Source organism: Sander vitreus, unplaced genomic scaffold, assembly GCF_031162955.1.
Source record: "Sander vitreus isolate 19-12246 unplaced genomic scaffold, sanVit1 ctg298_0, whole genome shotgun sequence".
In the NCBI taxonomy this organism is placed as follows: domain Eukaryota; kingdom Metazoa; phylum Chordata; class Actinopteri; order Perciformes; family Percidae; genus Sander; species Sander vitreus.
The window spans coordinates 65,001-77,500 of NW_027595452.1; the positions used below are offsets into that span (position 1 = coordinate 65,001).

Below are 12,500 nucleotides of genomic sequence, written 5' to 3' on the forward strand. Positions count from 1 at the left end.
AAGATAAGTGTAACACTAGTGGTAATAAGTTGGAATACAGTTGGCTACGAAGATGTAACACAGAACTGGGTGATCATTTTTTACTTTATGCTTTGTAAACAGGCAAAACAGACCATAAAAAGTGCACGATGGATGGGAAGACAACTAGGGTTAAGGATGTCCTGTAAACCTGGTTTACCTACGGGTACCACCAACGTAACCTGAACCTTCCAGCTACACCAAAATCTGTGTCAAACCATCCTGACTGAAATGATGGGATCCTGCAGAGACAAATCATCTTTGTGTGGTTCAGATCCCAGCCCTGAAGCATAGCATGCTGGGAGTTTACCTGTTGCTGTGGCGCATGCTCCAGTAGATGCGGTTGGCGTGGTAACCTATTGGGAAGATGGCGGCCTGGTTGTGGAAGGCCTTCATCTGGTGCGGCAGCAGGCGGCCGATGGCGCGGAACAGCAGGCTGCCGACCCGGAAGGTGTGCTGTCGCTCACCGCGCTGCACCACGCCGGCAATCTGCCGCGCCTCGTCCCGCTGCACAAATACACGCCGGAACACCGAGAAGCAGCGCAGCTCGCAGTCGTACGGGTCACAGAAGGCCGCGGCCGCCGGGTCGGGCGCCGGAGATTGTGCGGAGGACGGGGAGCAGCTGGAGGAGCGGTCGCCGCTCAGAGGAACCGTCCTCGGCTTATGGAGCGGACACAACATCGTCTTATCCTGCAGGACACACACACACACAGAGAGACAGAGAGTTAATGGGTTGGTGTCTTCCGCAACACACACACACACACTTTGTATGAATCACAGCCGCCTAGAGACTAAGTACAACCATGAATCCGCTATTAGTGATGTAAACAGAAACTGAGAGCGTGCGCCAGTGTGAGAGCGTGCGCCAGTGTGAGAGCGTGCGCCAGTGTGAGAGCGTGCTCCAGTGTGAGAGCGTGCTCCAGTGTGAGAGCGTGCTCCAGTGTGAGAGCGTGCTCCAGTGCGAGCGCGTGCTCCAGTGCGAGATGAGAGCGTGCTCCAGTGTGAGCGCGTGCTCCAGTGTGAGCGCGTGCTCCAGTGTGAGAGCGTGCTCCAGTGTGAGAGCGTGCTCCAGTGTGAGAGCGTGCTCCAGTGTGAGAGCGTGCTCCAGTGCTCGAGTGTGAGAGCGTGCTCCAGTGTGAGCGCGTGCTCCAGTGTGAGAGCGTGCTCCAGTGTGAGAGCGTGCTCCAGTGCTCCAGTGTGCTCCAGTGTGGCGGGTGCTCCAGTGTGAGCGTGCTCCAGTGTGAGCGTGCTCCAGTGTGAGAGCGTGCTCCAGTGTGAGAGCGTGCTCCAGTGTGAGAGCGTGCTCCAGTGCGAGAGCGTGCTCCAGTGCTCCAGTGTGAGAGCGTGCTCCAGTGCGAGAGCGTGCTCCAGTGCGAGCGCGTGCTCCAGTGCGAGAGCGTGCTCCAGTGTGAGCGTGCTCAGTGCTCCAGTGTGAGCGCGTGCTCCAGTGTGAGCGCATGCTCCAGTGTGAGCGCGTGCTCCAGTGTGAGCGCGTGCTCCAGTGTGAGCGCGTGCTCCAGTGTGAGAGCGTGCTCCAGTGCGAGAGTGCTCCAGTGCTCCAGTGTGAGAGCGTGCTCCAGTGCGAGCGCGTGCTCCAGTGCGAGAGCGTGCTCCAGTGCGAGCGCGTGCTCCAGTGTGAGAGCGTGCTCCAGTGTGAGCGCGTGCTCCAGTGCGAGAGCGTGCTCCAGTGTGAGAGCGTGCTGGGGTACCTTGAAGAAGGTGCAGTGGGCCTGCAGGGCGCAGGAGAAGTGGTAGGTGTTGGTGCAGCGGAGGCGGTTGCAGCCACTCGTGGCTCCGGTCCTCTGACAGTGAGCGCAGCGCAGAGTCAGACTCCGTCTCAGAGCCAGCTCCACGTTGATCAGAGCGCCGGCCTGAGTCTCATACACCTCGCTGGACCACAGTGCACAGTTCAGATGGACCTGAGGGGGGGAGAGACAGGTTCAGAGACAGACACACAGATTTAAGTCAGCCTAGGGCTGCACAATTTGATCAAAATCACAATGCGGTCTAGAGCATCATCCAAACAGTGAATTAAAGGTGCTGTAGGGAGGATTGTGAAGATCCAGGAATTAGCCAAAGAATGTGAACATCCACAACTTCTCAGTCCCTCCCCCCTTTCTGCTAACGCCCAAACGGTCTCCTAAGCCCCCTCCCCCCACAAGGGAGAATGAATGCGTGTGCATGAGCAGTGATTGACACGCAGTTAGACACCCCCCCTGGCTCTGATTGGTGCATCTGAACAGGGAGTGGTGGATTTTTGTAAATCTCACTACAGGCTGTAGGTGGAGCCAGAGGAGCTGGATTATTTTTAACGTCTCCTGTAGTCAGGTGTGTTCAGCAGCAGAGCAGATAACTGTAGCAGCTTGCAGTGTTTCTATCACAGAAACAAACAGCGGTCAAGCTCGCCGTCCGTCACTCGTATCTCCGTGGTCAAACCAGCTGCTGCTAAAGTGAGAGAGAGACGCCGGCAGAGCAGAGCCAAGTCTCAGTGACCAGAGCAGACGTAGTCACGTCTCTTACAAAACAATGTCTGATAATTGTAATGAAATGAGCTGGTTTGACCACTAGACCAGCACACAGGACCTTCTTCCTGTATTTACTTTCTTGCTCCCGCCCCCAGACCTATCCGACCAATAAGAGGGCTGGAGGTTCTTGCCTGATTTGTAATGACGCATTTTGGTACGCTTGGATTTTTCCAGGTGTGAAACCAAACCAAACCGACCGAGGGCAAACTGCTCCTGGTTTACGAACTCACCAACTGATTCAGACCAAAGCAAACCAACTACAGGTGCATTCATGCATGCTCTGGGGGGGGGATCACTGGAATTGTTGGGTCCTTGTAAATGATAGAGTGTGGTCTAGACCTACTCTATCTGTAAACTGTCCTGAGATAATTCCTGTTATGATTTGACACAGGATTAGTTTTATATGTCTTACTTACTGCACCTTTAAGTGTTGTGCTGTTGTTTTTGGGGGTGAATGCCCAGTCGAACAAAGCTGATTGTGTGCAGTTGGATCCAGACTCACCCAGAGGTCCAGGTCCAGGTTCAGTAGGCGGGCCGGTCCGTCCGTGCGTCCGTCCCCCTGCTGGTTACAGAAGCAGCATCGACGCTGGTCTTTGGATGACGCATCTGGACTGAGACACGCCCCCAAATTCTTCAGCAGCACATCCACTTCCTCCTCCGTCGGCATGGCATGGCCCTCGTTAGGGGTGCAAGGGCCTCTGGGTAAAAACAGAGACATACAGGACAATGCTAACAGGCTAGCCTGGATCAACGGTGGTACATTTCGGGAATAAAAGCCTGAGTTCCTTTCTCTGTGTGTTCTCAAACTCCGTTCACTTCTAGAAACAACTTCAGACTTGTAGCTAGCGAGCTACACGCTGAAAATATCAAGTTCTGAAGAAAATGTGGACGGAGCAACAAGTCAGACCTGCTGGTTCTTTCAGGGAATGATTGGAAAGATTTACTAAGAACATGTTTAGGACATTTCCTCTCTAACTGGGACGTTTTGGGACTGATTGGTGGGATTGCTTGCTTGCGAGAGAGAGAGAGAGAGAGAGAGAGAGAGAGAGAGAGAGAGAGAGAGAGAGAGAGAGAGAGAGAGAGAGACAGAGAGAGAGGGTGAGAGAGAGAGAGAGACAAAGAGAGAGAGAGAGAGAGAGAGAGAGAGAGAGAGAGAGAGAGAGAAAGAGAGAGAGAGGGAGGGAGGGAGAGAGAGAGAGGAAGGGTGAACGAGAGAGAGGGGACGAGAGAGAGACAGAGAGAGAGGGAGGGTGAGAGAGAGAACAGGCTAACCTGCTGAGTGTGATGCTGAAGCTCCAGCGTCTCCAGCGGCAGTTCTTCATCCTCTTCCCGGGGCGAGACGACATCACGTCCTCTCCCCCTGGGAGCGCCCGGGGGCGGGGCTTCAGCTTCACCTTAACCTGCCAATCAATCACAGCATCAGTCAGTCATCTGATCAGCTATCTCTGTCCTGAGAGACAGAGCAGTGGAGCGATAAAAGTGCTGACAAAAACCAGGGATGCACTGAATCCAGGATTGGGCTTCGGCTGAATATTGGGCTTTCTGACGGGGTTGGGTTTCTGCTGAACCCTACGCTGTCACTCCGCGCTACGCTGGTCGCCGTAATGACGGCGCCGTTGATTACAGGAAGGTGTTTACGTAGGTGGAGCTTCAATGCAGCAGGCTGAGAGGAAGTGGAAATGGAACTGGTGAGCAGAAAAAGGGTTGTTTGGCAGTACTTTCAGTCAAAAGAAGGCCATTCAAGTCCAGCTACATGTTCAATCTGCAATGCTGATTAGTCTGGTGGTGGCGAGGACCCTAAACAATACACAACATCACCGCTGTTACAACATCTGGTATGAAACATCTGGAAGAATACGAGCTGAGCATGAAGGAATCTACAGACAGCAGCCAGAATGCAGCAACTTCAGGTACGGCAAAGGAAGGACAGTCACTGTTTACTTCATTAATGTGTTGACTGTGTTCATGGACTGAGGACGGGACGAGGACTCAGCAGAACCTCAACCAGGGGGTTCAGGACTCAGCAGAACCTCAACCAGGGGGTTCAGGACTCAGCAGAACCCCAAAAATCTGGATTCAGTGCATCGCTAACAACCTTGTAACCCACCTTGAGGCTGTCCACGCGGGGCCTGGTCTCCATGGTGACGGCAGAGGCGGGGGGGAAGGAGAGAGGCGGCGAGGCAGCGGGGGAGTTGCGTGGGGAAGAGGAGGGAGCGTGGAGGAGGGAGTGCACGGCAATGGAGGACATGTTGCTGCTGTAGCGGTGCTGAACTCGGCCGGGAGGCTCGGCGCCGGGCTGCACTGCCTGGACTGCCGCCTGGGGACACAAACACAGGATGTGACATCACAGGATGTTAAGGCACTGACACACCGAGTCGATAATCGGCTGTCTGACAGTCTGGCGAGGTCGGTGACTCCAGTCTGGTCGGTGTGCTCCGTGCCGTCGTCCGTTGGAGGAGCTGTCGGCTTCATTTGGGCCGACCTAACGTATAATCGGCGGGGCGGGCACTGCCGGCAGTCTGACTCAAACGACCCATCTGATTGGTGGAGAGCTGACCAGGAAACGGGGAGCGGGATGAGCGTGACTAGAGTCTCTCAACATCTGATGAACATCTGATAAACTGACCTTTGTTGATCTGAGATGAAGACAGATTCAGCAGCTGCACGGCCTGTTTCTGTCTTCAGATGTTTCCAGAAACACGTTACGGTGAACTATCTTAGTCCAGTATGAGATCGTATTCTGAACGAGACGCCATGATGGTCGGGGAGCAGCCAGACCCACGTGACGCGTTCGTCCAATCAGCTGCCGGTTTTCATTTGTTGGGCGACAATCCAGATTAGCGCCGCCTGCTGTTATGGAGACGTATTACGTCTCGTCTCTTCGGTGTTCTGAGGAACTTTTTGGACCGACTCGGGGAGACTGATCAGTCCAGCTGGCTTTACTGCTGACGGTCGGCGTCTGGTTGGGGGGTCTGCAGCTTAATATCACTATTAACCCTCTGAACCCTCTGGTCCCCCAGCGCCTACACTGGTATTTTTGCTTCTTGTGATGTCATTTCCTGGAGTATCTTCAAAAATAATATATATATATATATATATCTTTTTTTAAGATTATTTTTTGGGCTTTTCCGCCTTTAATTTGACAGGACAGCTAGGTGAGAAAGGGGGGAGAGAGGAAGACACGCAGGAAATCATCGCGGGTCGGACTCGAACCCTGGACCTCTGCGTCGAGGCATGAACCTCTAAACCTGGTGTGATGTCATCGCTCACCTTGTTTCCAGATGTTCTGCTCTGCAGCTCAGATGTGTAGAGAGCAGAGCAGTTCGGACTGCAGAACACCAGGCTGGATCCTGGTCTGGACTGACCCTCCTGTAACACACACACACACACACACAGAGACACAGAGACAGACACACACAAAGAGACCCAGACACACACACAAAGAGACACAGACACACAGACACACACAAAGAGACACAGACACACACACACACAAAGAGACACAGACACACACACAAAGAGACAGAGACACAGACACACACACACACACAAAGAGACCCAGACACACACACAAAGAGACCCAGACACACACAAAGAGACAGAGACACAGACACACACACACAAAGAGACAGAGACACAGACACACACAGACACACACAAAGAGACCCAGACACACACAGACACACACAAAGAGACACAGACACACACAAAGAGACACAGACACACACAAAGAGACACGTTTAGATGATCAGCATTTAAATCACTCTGTTGTTAGCTATTGATTGTGTATTAAAACAAACCGAGTGTTAAACAGTCGCCTGATGTGTCCCACCTGTTTGAGCTCCTTGACGATGCGGACTCCGTTTCCCAGAAGCACCTTGCAGCAGCTGCAGCACTGAGGAGGTCTCTGCTGTCTGCTGACGGTTGGACTCTGAAACACAAACAGTTTCATTAGCAGGGACTCACAGTATCTATCTATCTATCTATAGGTGTGTGTCTGTCTCTGTGTGTGTGTGTGTGTGTGTGTATATAATATGAAAAACTGGAAAACACATCAGTACCTGTGTGAGCGGCACTCGGACTCCAGCCAGCAGAGCCAGCGAGTTCCTCTCGGTTCCAGCAGCGCCGCTCAGCTGGTAGTCGGCAGGGACGGGGACCCGCAGCAGCTCGGCCACAGCCGCCATCACACCGGCTACGTTCTGGAGACAGACACAGTCACATGTTAGGGCTGGACTACTCTATAAGACACAGTCTCTGTGTTTGATCATTTATTTACCACTTAACTCCTGATATTTAAAGGTGCCCTGCCACATGTATTTCATGACTTTGTGGTAATGTCTGAAGGTCTACCACTGACTCTGTAACCTTGGTGACCTTGTTTCAAGCCATTCTAGCGTGGTATAGAAAGCCTGCAGGAAGACTCAGCTCCATTTATGCCAGTTCTCATTAATATTCAACGAGCTAAGCTGCTTGACTCTGACTGGCTAACAGCCAGCCAATGAGAGCCTGGCTATCAGCATCCTTTACCCAGCACAACTGGGCGAGCTCATGAATAGTAATGAGTAATAGTAATTTGAGATGCACCGATTACAACTTTCTAGGCCGATTCCGATTTAATTTTTTCTAACCACTTTCCAGCAAATATACACAAATATTAATTGTCTATCTTTTCTTTAATAGAACATGTGTTGAACAGATGATGGATCACTATAAAACAGAACTATATCAATGACTCCTGGTGGGACATTAACACATCTAAAGAGCAACGTTAGAACCATTTCCTTCTTTCATCAGATATCAACTAAAGAAATGTGATTCTGGTTTTTGGGGTCGTCCCTCCACGCCCCACTTCCTCCTTGCAGGTGTTGCATATTGCAGACGTGTTATCTTCTGCACACACGCTGAAGAATGTCCAAACAGCTGACATGTTGCAGGTTAATGCACACGCTTCACACCGCGAGCGGGTACGCGCGACACACGGCGGAGAAGTTGAGAGAAAGGAGAAAGAGAGCGTGCTGTTTCGTCCCGTCTGTGTGTGCGTGCGTCCTTGAGAACTGTAACTCGTATAACTTCTGTTGTCAGTTAATTGTAGCGTTGACCGGCATGACATCACCATATGTCAGACTGACCTGCTGGTCACGGCCGAGCACGTGAATGGGTGCATCTCTAATAGTAATGCTTTTGTAATTGGCCCGATGTCTCTGCTCATTTCTGTTCAGTAGCTAGAGCTGACAGAGGAGGGAGCAGCTCATGTTGACATCCATCCCATAACACACACACACACACACACACACACACACACACACACCTGACATGTTTCAAACAATACAAGGGCACATGGTTTTGTGTGGCAGGGCACCTTTAAGTATTTCGGAATTTGTCATTGTACTTGTTTTGCAATAAAGATTTTTAGAGGTAAAGATGTGTACCTGAGCTGCAACTGGGTTCAGCGTTATTGCTATGGTAACCAGGTCTGTGTTAGAGCAAGAGGGAGGAAACTGATGGTTCGGCTCCGTCTTCACTTCCTGTTTCACTGCCGAGCCTGGAAACACACACACACACACACAGATAAGACAGACAGACAGACAGTCACACACACACACACACACACACACACACAGCCAGACATTATTTCAAGGACATTTTGGAAAACCTTTAAGCCTCAGAGAATGGACCTCCCACCGGCATCACAAAAAGCTAAAATGTAGGTAATGGCAGGAACAAAGGGCAGCTGACTGACCTTTTCCCCAGGCGCAGGGCATCATGGGTATTGTAGGCGAGGGGCAGGGCGAGGGCGGCTCCAGCTTGATGAAGGACAGGTCGGGGTACCGGCTGACCTCCATGTCCGCCACGCTCTCTGGAGACGAGGACGGGACGAAGCCGTCCGGGCTGTCGCGCCCCGACGCATCCTGCACCCTGAGGGGGGGGGGGGGGGAACGGGACGGAGAGAGACGGGGCTTAGACGGTGATCTAAACCAGTCGTTCTCAAGACTAGGGGTACTTTGGAGCACTGCAGGGGGTATGTGAGGTACGTGAGTCGTGCATAATTCCCTGAAAAATACTACTACAATAGAAATGTATTTAGTAATGGACTGTAAACATTTGAAGTAGCATTTAAGAGTTTTTCAGTTCCAGAGTTGTTGTTTAGTCAACAGACAGGACTGCTGCAGCGCTGGGATGGACCTCTTTAATAGAGCCGGCCGATATTAGGCAGTCTCCAAACTATCGGGATCGGCATTTATGGCCGATAAAAAAATATAGATTTTTAAATATTCATTCATCACAATCATTTATATTGACGAATGATTGATTATTAAATATAAAAAAAATAAAAACTGTTTGTTTTTTCAATAATGAACCCCCTGACCAGCGCAAAGCATTTTTTTGGGGTCTGTGTGTGTGTGTGTGTCTGTGTGTGTGTGTGTGTGCGTGTGTGTGTGTGTGTGTGTGTGTGTGTGTCTGTGTGTGTGTGTCTGTGTGTGTGTATCTCTGTGTGTCTGTGTGTGTGTGTGTGTGTGTGTGTGTGTCTGTGTGTGTGTCTGTGTGTGTGTGTGTGTGTGTGTCTGTGTGTGTGTGTGTGTGTGTGTGTGTCTGTGTATCTGTGTGTGTGTGTGTGTCTGTGTGTGTGTGTATCTCTGTGTGTGTGTCTGTGTGTGTGTGTGTCTGTCTGTGTGTCTGTGTGTGTGTGTGTGTTTATGTCTGTGTGTGTGTGTGTGTGTGTGTGTTTATGTCTGTGAGTGTGTGTGTGTGTGTGTGTCTGTCTGTCTGTCTGTCTGTGTGTGTGTGTATGTCTGTGTGTGTGTGTGTGTGTGTGTGTGTATCTCTGTGTGTGTGTCTGTGTGTCTGTGTGTGTGTGTGTCTGTGTGTGTGTGTATCTCTGTGTGTGTGTCTGTCTGTCTGTCTGTGTGTGTGTACCAAGAAAAGACTTATGCCATATTACGATATCCAAAATCTAAGTCTCATATCATGATATTGATATAATATCCATATATTGCCCTAAGCCCAATACAAGTAAAATTGACTTTAAATGTAAAAAATTAAAAAGATCAACATATAAACAAGAACAGTTGGTCATTATCAAATCATCAAATATTTGTGTCGGTATCGGCCTTAAACATCCATTATCGGTCGGGCTCTACTCCCCCCAAAAAGATGCTGTGTGCTGGTCAGGGGGTTCATTATTGAAAAAAGTCTGAGAACCAAACTGCTCCAAACTGTTCCCCATCACGCATTCAAATGTTTTAGCCTCAAGAGTTTCCAAACTTCAGAGAAAAAGAAAGACGAAAATAAAAAGACGCAAAACAAGACAACCAGACAGTGGGCGGGGCTTACCTGAGCTCTTCCTGGTTGTTGTGGGGCGGTGTCGGCAGCGAGGCCGGGACGTCGACCGTTTTGGAGGCGTGGTTTAGAGCCAGAAGCTCCTCCCCCTTCTGCTTCACACCGTTCACTAAATACACATTTTCAGATAAACGCGTCTGGTTACAGTTCTAATAATGTTTACGTTGTTTCTTCAGACAAATAAAAGTCAATAATAACATTTTCTGTTTCTACCACTAGGGATGCACTGAATCCAGATTTTTGGGGTTCTGCTGAATCCTGAACCCCCTGGTTGAGGTTCTGCTGAATCCTGAACCCCCTGGTTGAGGTTCTGCTGAGTCCTCGTCCCGTCCTCAGTCCATGAACACAGTCAACACATTAATGAAGTAAACAGTGACTGTCCTTCCTTTGCCGTACCTGAAGTTGCTGCATTCTGGCTGCTGTCTGTAGATTCCTTCATGCTCAGCTCGTATTCTTCCAGATGTTTCATACCAGATGTTGTAACAGCGGTGATGTTGTGTATTGTTTAGGGTCCTCGCCACCACCAGACTAATCAGCATTGCAGATTGAACATGTAGCTGGACTTGAATGGCCTTCTTTTGACTGAAAGTGCTGCCAAACAACACTTTTTCTGCTCACCAGTTCCATTTCCACTTCCTCTCAGCCTGCTGCATTGAAGCTCCACCTACGTAAACACCTTCCTGTAATCAACGGCGCCGTCATTACGGCGACCAGCGTAGCGCGGAGTGACAGCGTAGGGTTCAGCAGAAACCCAACCCCGTCAGAAAGCCCAATATTCAGCCCAATCCTGGATTCAGTGCATCCCTGGTTTCTTCTGTATTTTATTTACTCATATGTACGTTTTATTATTATATTTAAAAACAGAACGTGAGAAGCTCCAGAGACGCCTCCCGCTGCGTCTGTGTGTCTTTAAACTCACCGTCCTGCTCGCTGATGTCTTTCCTCGCCAGCTCGTCCGTGGTGGCGAAGCCGTTGACCAGTTTCTGCCTGGCGACGGGCGGGGGGGTGGGGGGCAGCGAGGCCGGGGGGGTGGGGGGGTTACTCAGGTTATTCTGCCGGGGAAAAACAAAGTTTAAAACGAGGTTTAAAAGTGGTTTCAGTGAAGCAGAAAGTTAAACATCACTGTAGCGGAGGCCGTCGTCACAGCTGCACGAGTTCCTTTGTTTCTGTATTTATTTATTTACACACATGAAGAATGTATAATTTGCAAAGAGAATATGAGGGAGGAGAACTGCAGCCAGAAAAAAAGCCTCTGGCTCTCTAGAGATTAACATGGTTTTATTTCAGTTAGTCTAACAGCTGGTTGGATTTGCATTGAGAGATGATCTTATGGAAAGTACCCCATGTTAATCTCTAGGTATGGTGAAGGGTATGTGATGAGGGGGGGTATGGTGAAGGGTATGTGATGATGGGGGGTATGGTGAAGGGTATGTGATGATGTGGGGGTAGGGTGAAGGGTATGTGATGATGGGGGGGTATGGTGAAGGGTATGTGATGATGGGGGGTATGGTGAAGGGTATGTGATGATGGGGGGTATGGTGAAGGGTATGTGATGATGGGGGGGGTATGGTGAAGGGTATGTGATGATGGGGGGTATGGTGAAGGGTATGTGATGATGGGGGGGTATGGTGAAGGGTATGTGATGATGGGGGGGTATGGTGAAGGGTATGTGATGATGGGGGTGTATGGTGAAGGGTATGTGATGATGGGGGTGTATGGTGAAGGGTATGTGATGATGGGGGGTATGGTGAAGGGTATGTGATGATGGGGGGTGTAGGGTGAAGTGTATGTGATGATGGGGGGTATGGTGAAGGGTATGTGATGATGGGGGGGTAGGGTGAAGGGTATGTGATGATGGGGGGGTAGGGTGAAGGGTATGTGATGATGGGGGTGTAGGGTGAAGTGTATGTGATGATGGGGGGGGTATGGTGAAGGGTATGTGATGATGGGGGGGTATGGTGAAGGGTATGTGATGATGGGGGGTGTATGGTGAAGGGTATGTGATGATGGGGGTGTATGGTGAAGGGTATGTGATGATGAGGGGTGTATGGTGAAGGGTATGTGATGATGGGGGGTGTAGGGTGAAGGGTATGTGATGATGGGGGGGTATGGTGAAGGGTATGTGATGATGGGGGGGAGTATGGTGAAGGGTATGTGATGATGGGGGTGTATGGTGAAGGGTATGTGATGATGGGGGTGTATGGTGAAGGGTATGTGATGATGGGGGGGTATGGGTGAAGGGTATGTGATGATGGGGGGGTATGGTGAAGGGTATGTGATGATGGGGGGGTATGGTGAAGGGTATGTGATGATGGGGGGGTATGGTGAAGGGTATGTGATGATGGGGGGGTATGGTGAAGGGTATGTGATGATGGGGGGGGTATGGTGAAGGGTATGTGATGATGGGGGGGTATGGTGAAGGGTATGTGATGATGGGGGGGTAGGGTGAAGGGTATGTGATGATGGGGGGGTATGGGTGAAGGGTATGTGATGATGGGGGTAGTAGGGAGAGAGTACCTTGTGTATGAGCTGGGAGTAGTAGAGGGAGAGAGAGTACCTTGTATATGAGCTGGGAGTAGTAGAGGGAGAGAGAGTACCTTGTATATGAGCTGGGAGTAG

At 50.6% G+C, this 12,500-nt stretch overlaps 1 protein-coding gene across 5 annotated transcripts in view; it reads right to left on the reverse strand.

Moving 5' to 3' along the window:
* LOC144513620 (histone-lysine N-methyltransferase 2C-like) overlaps positions 1-12,500 on the reverse strand; it is a 71,153-nt gene that overhangs the window by 9,439 nt on the left and 49,214 nt on the right. For all 5 annotated transcript variants that reach the window (XM_078244772.1, XM_078244771.1, XM_078244769.1 and 2 more), the window contains 12 exons: positions 10,801-10,933; positions 9,876-9,990; positions 8,284-8,459; positions 7,973-8,085; positions 6,605-6,742; positions 6,376-6,474; positions 5,814-5,912; positions 4,651-4,860; positions 3,816-3,943; positions 3,046-3,241; positions 1,728-1,937; positions 329-708 (listed from right to left, as the gene is read on the reverse strand). In XM_078244772.1, the coding sequence (XP_078100898.1) occupies positions 329-708; positions 1,728-1,937; positions 3,046-3,241; positions 3,816-3,943; positions 4,651-4,860; positions 5,814-5,912; positions 6,376-6,474; positions 6,605-6,742; positions 7,973-8,085; positions 8,284-8,459; positions 9,876-9,990; positions 10,801-10,933 (1,997 nt within the window). The remainder of the gene's footprint in view (positions 1-328; positions 709-1,727; positions 1,938-3,045; positions 3,242-3,815; positions 3,944-4,650; positions 4,861-5,813; positions 5,913-6,375; positions 6,475-6,604; positions 6,743-7,972; positions 8,086-8,283; positions 8,460-9,875; positions 9,991-10,800; positions 10,934-12,500) is intronic.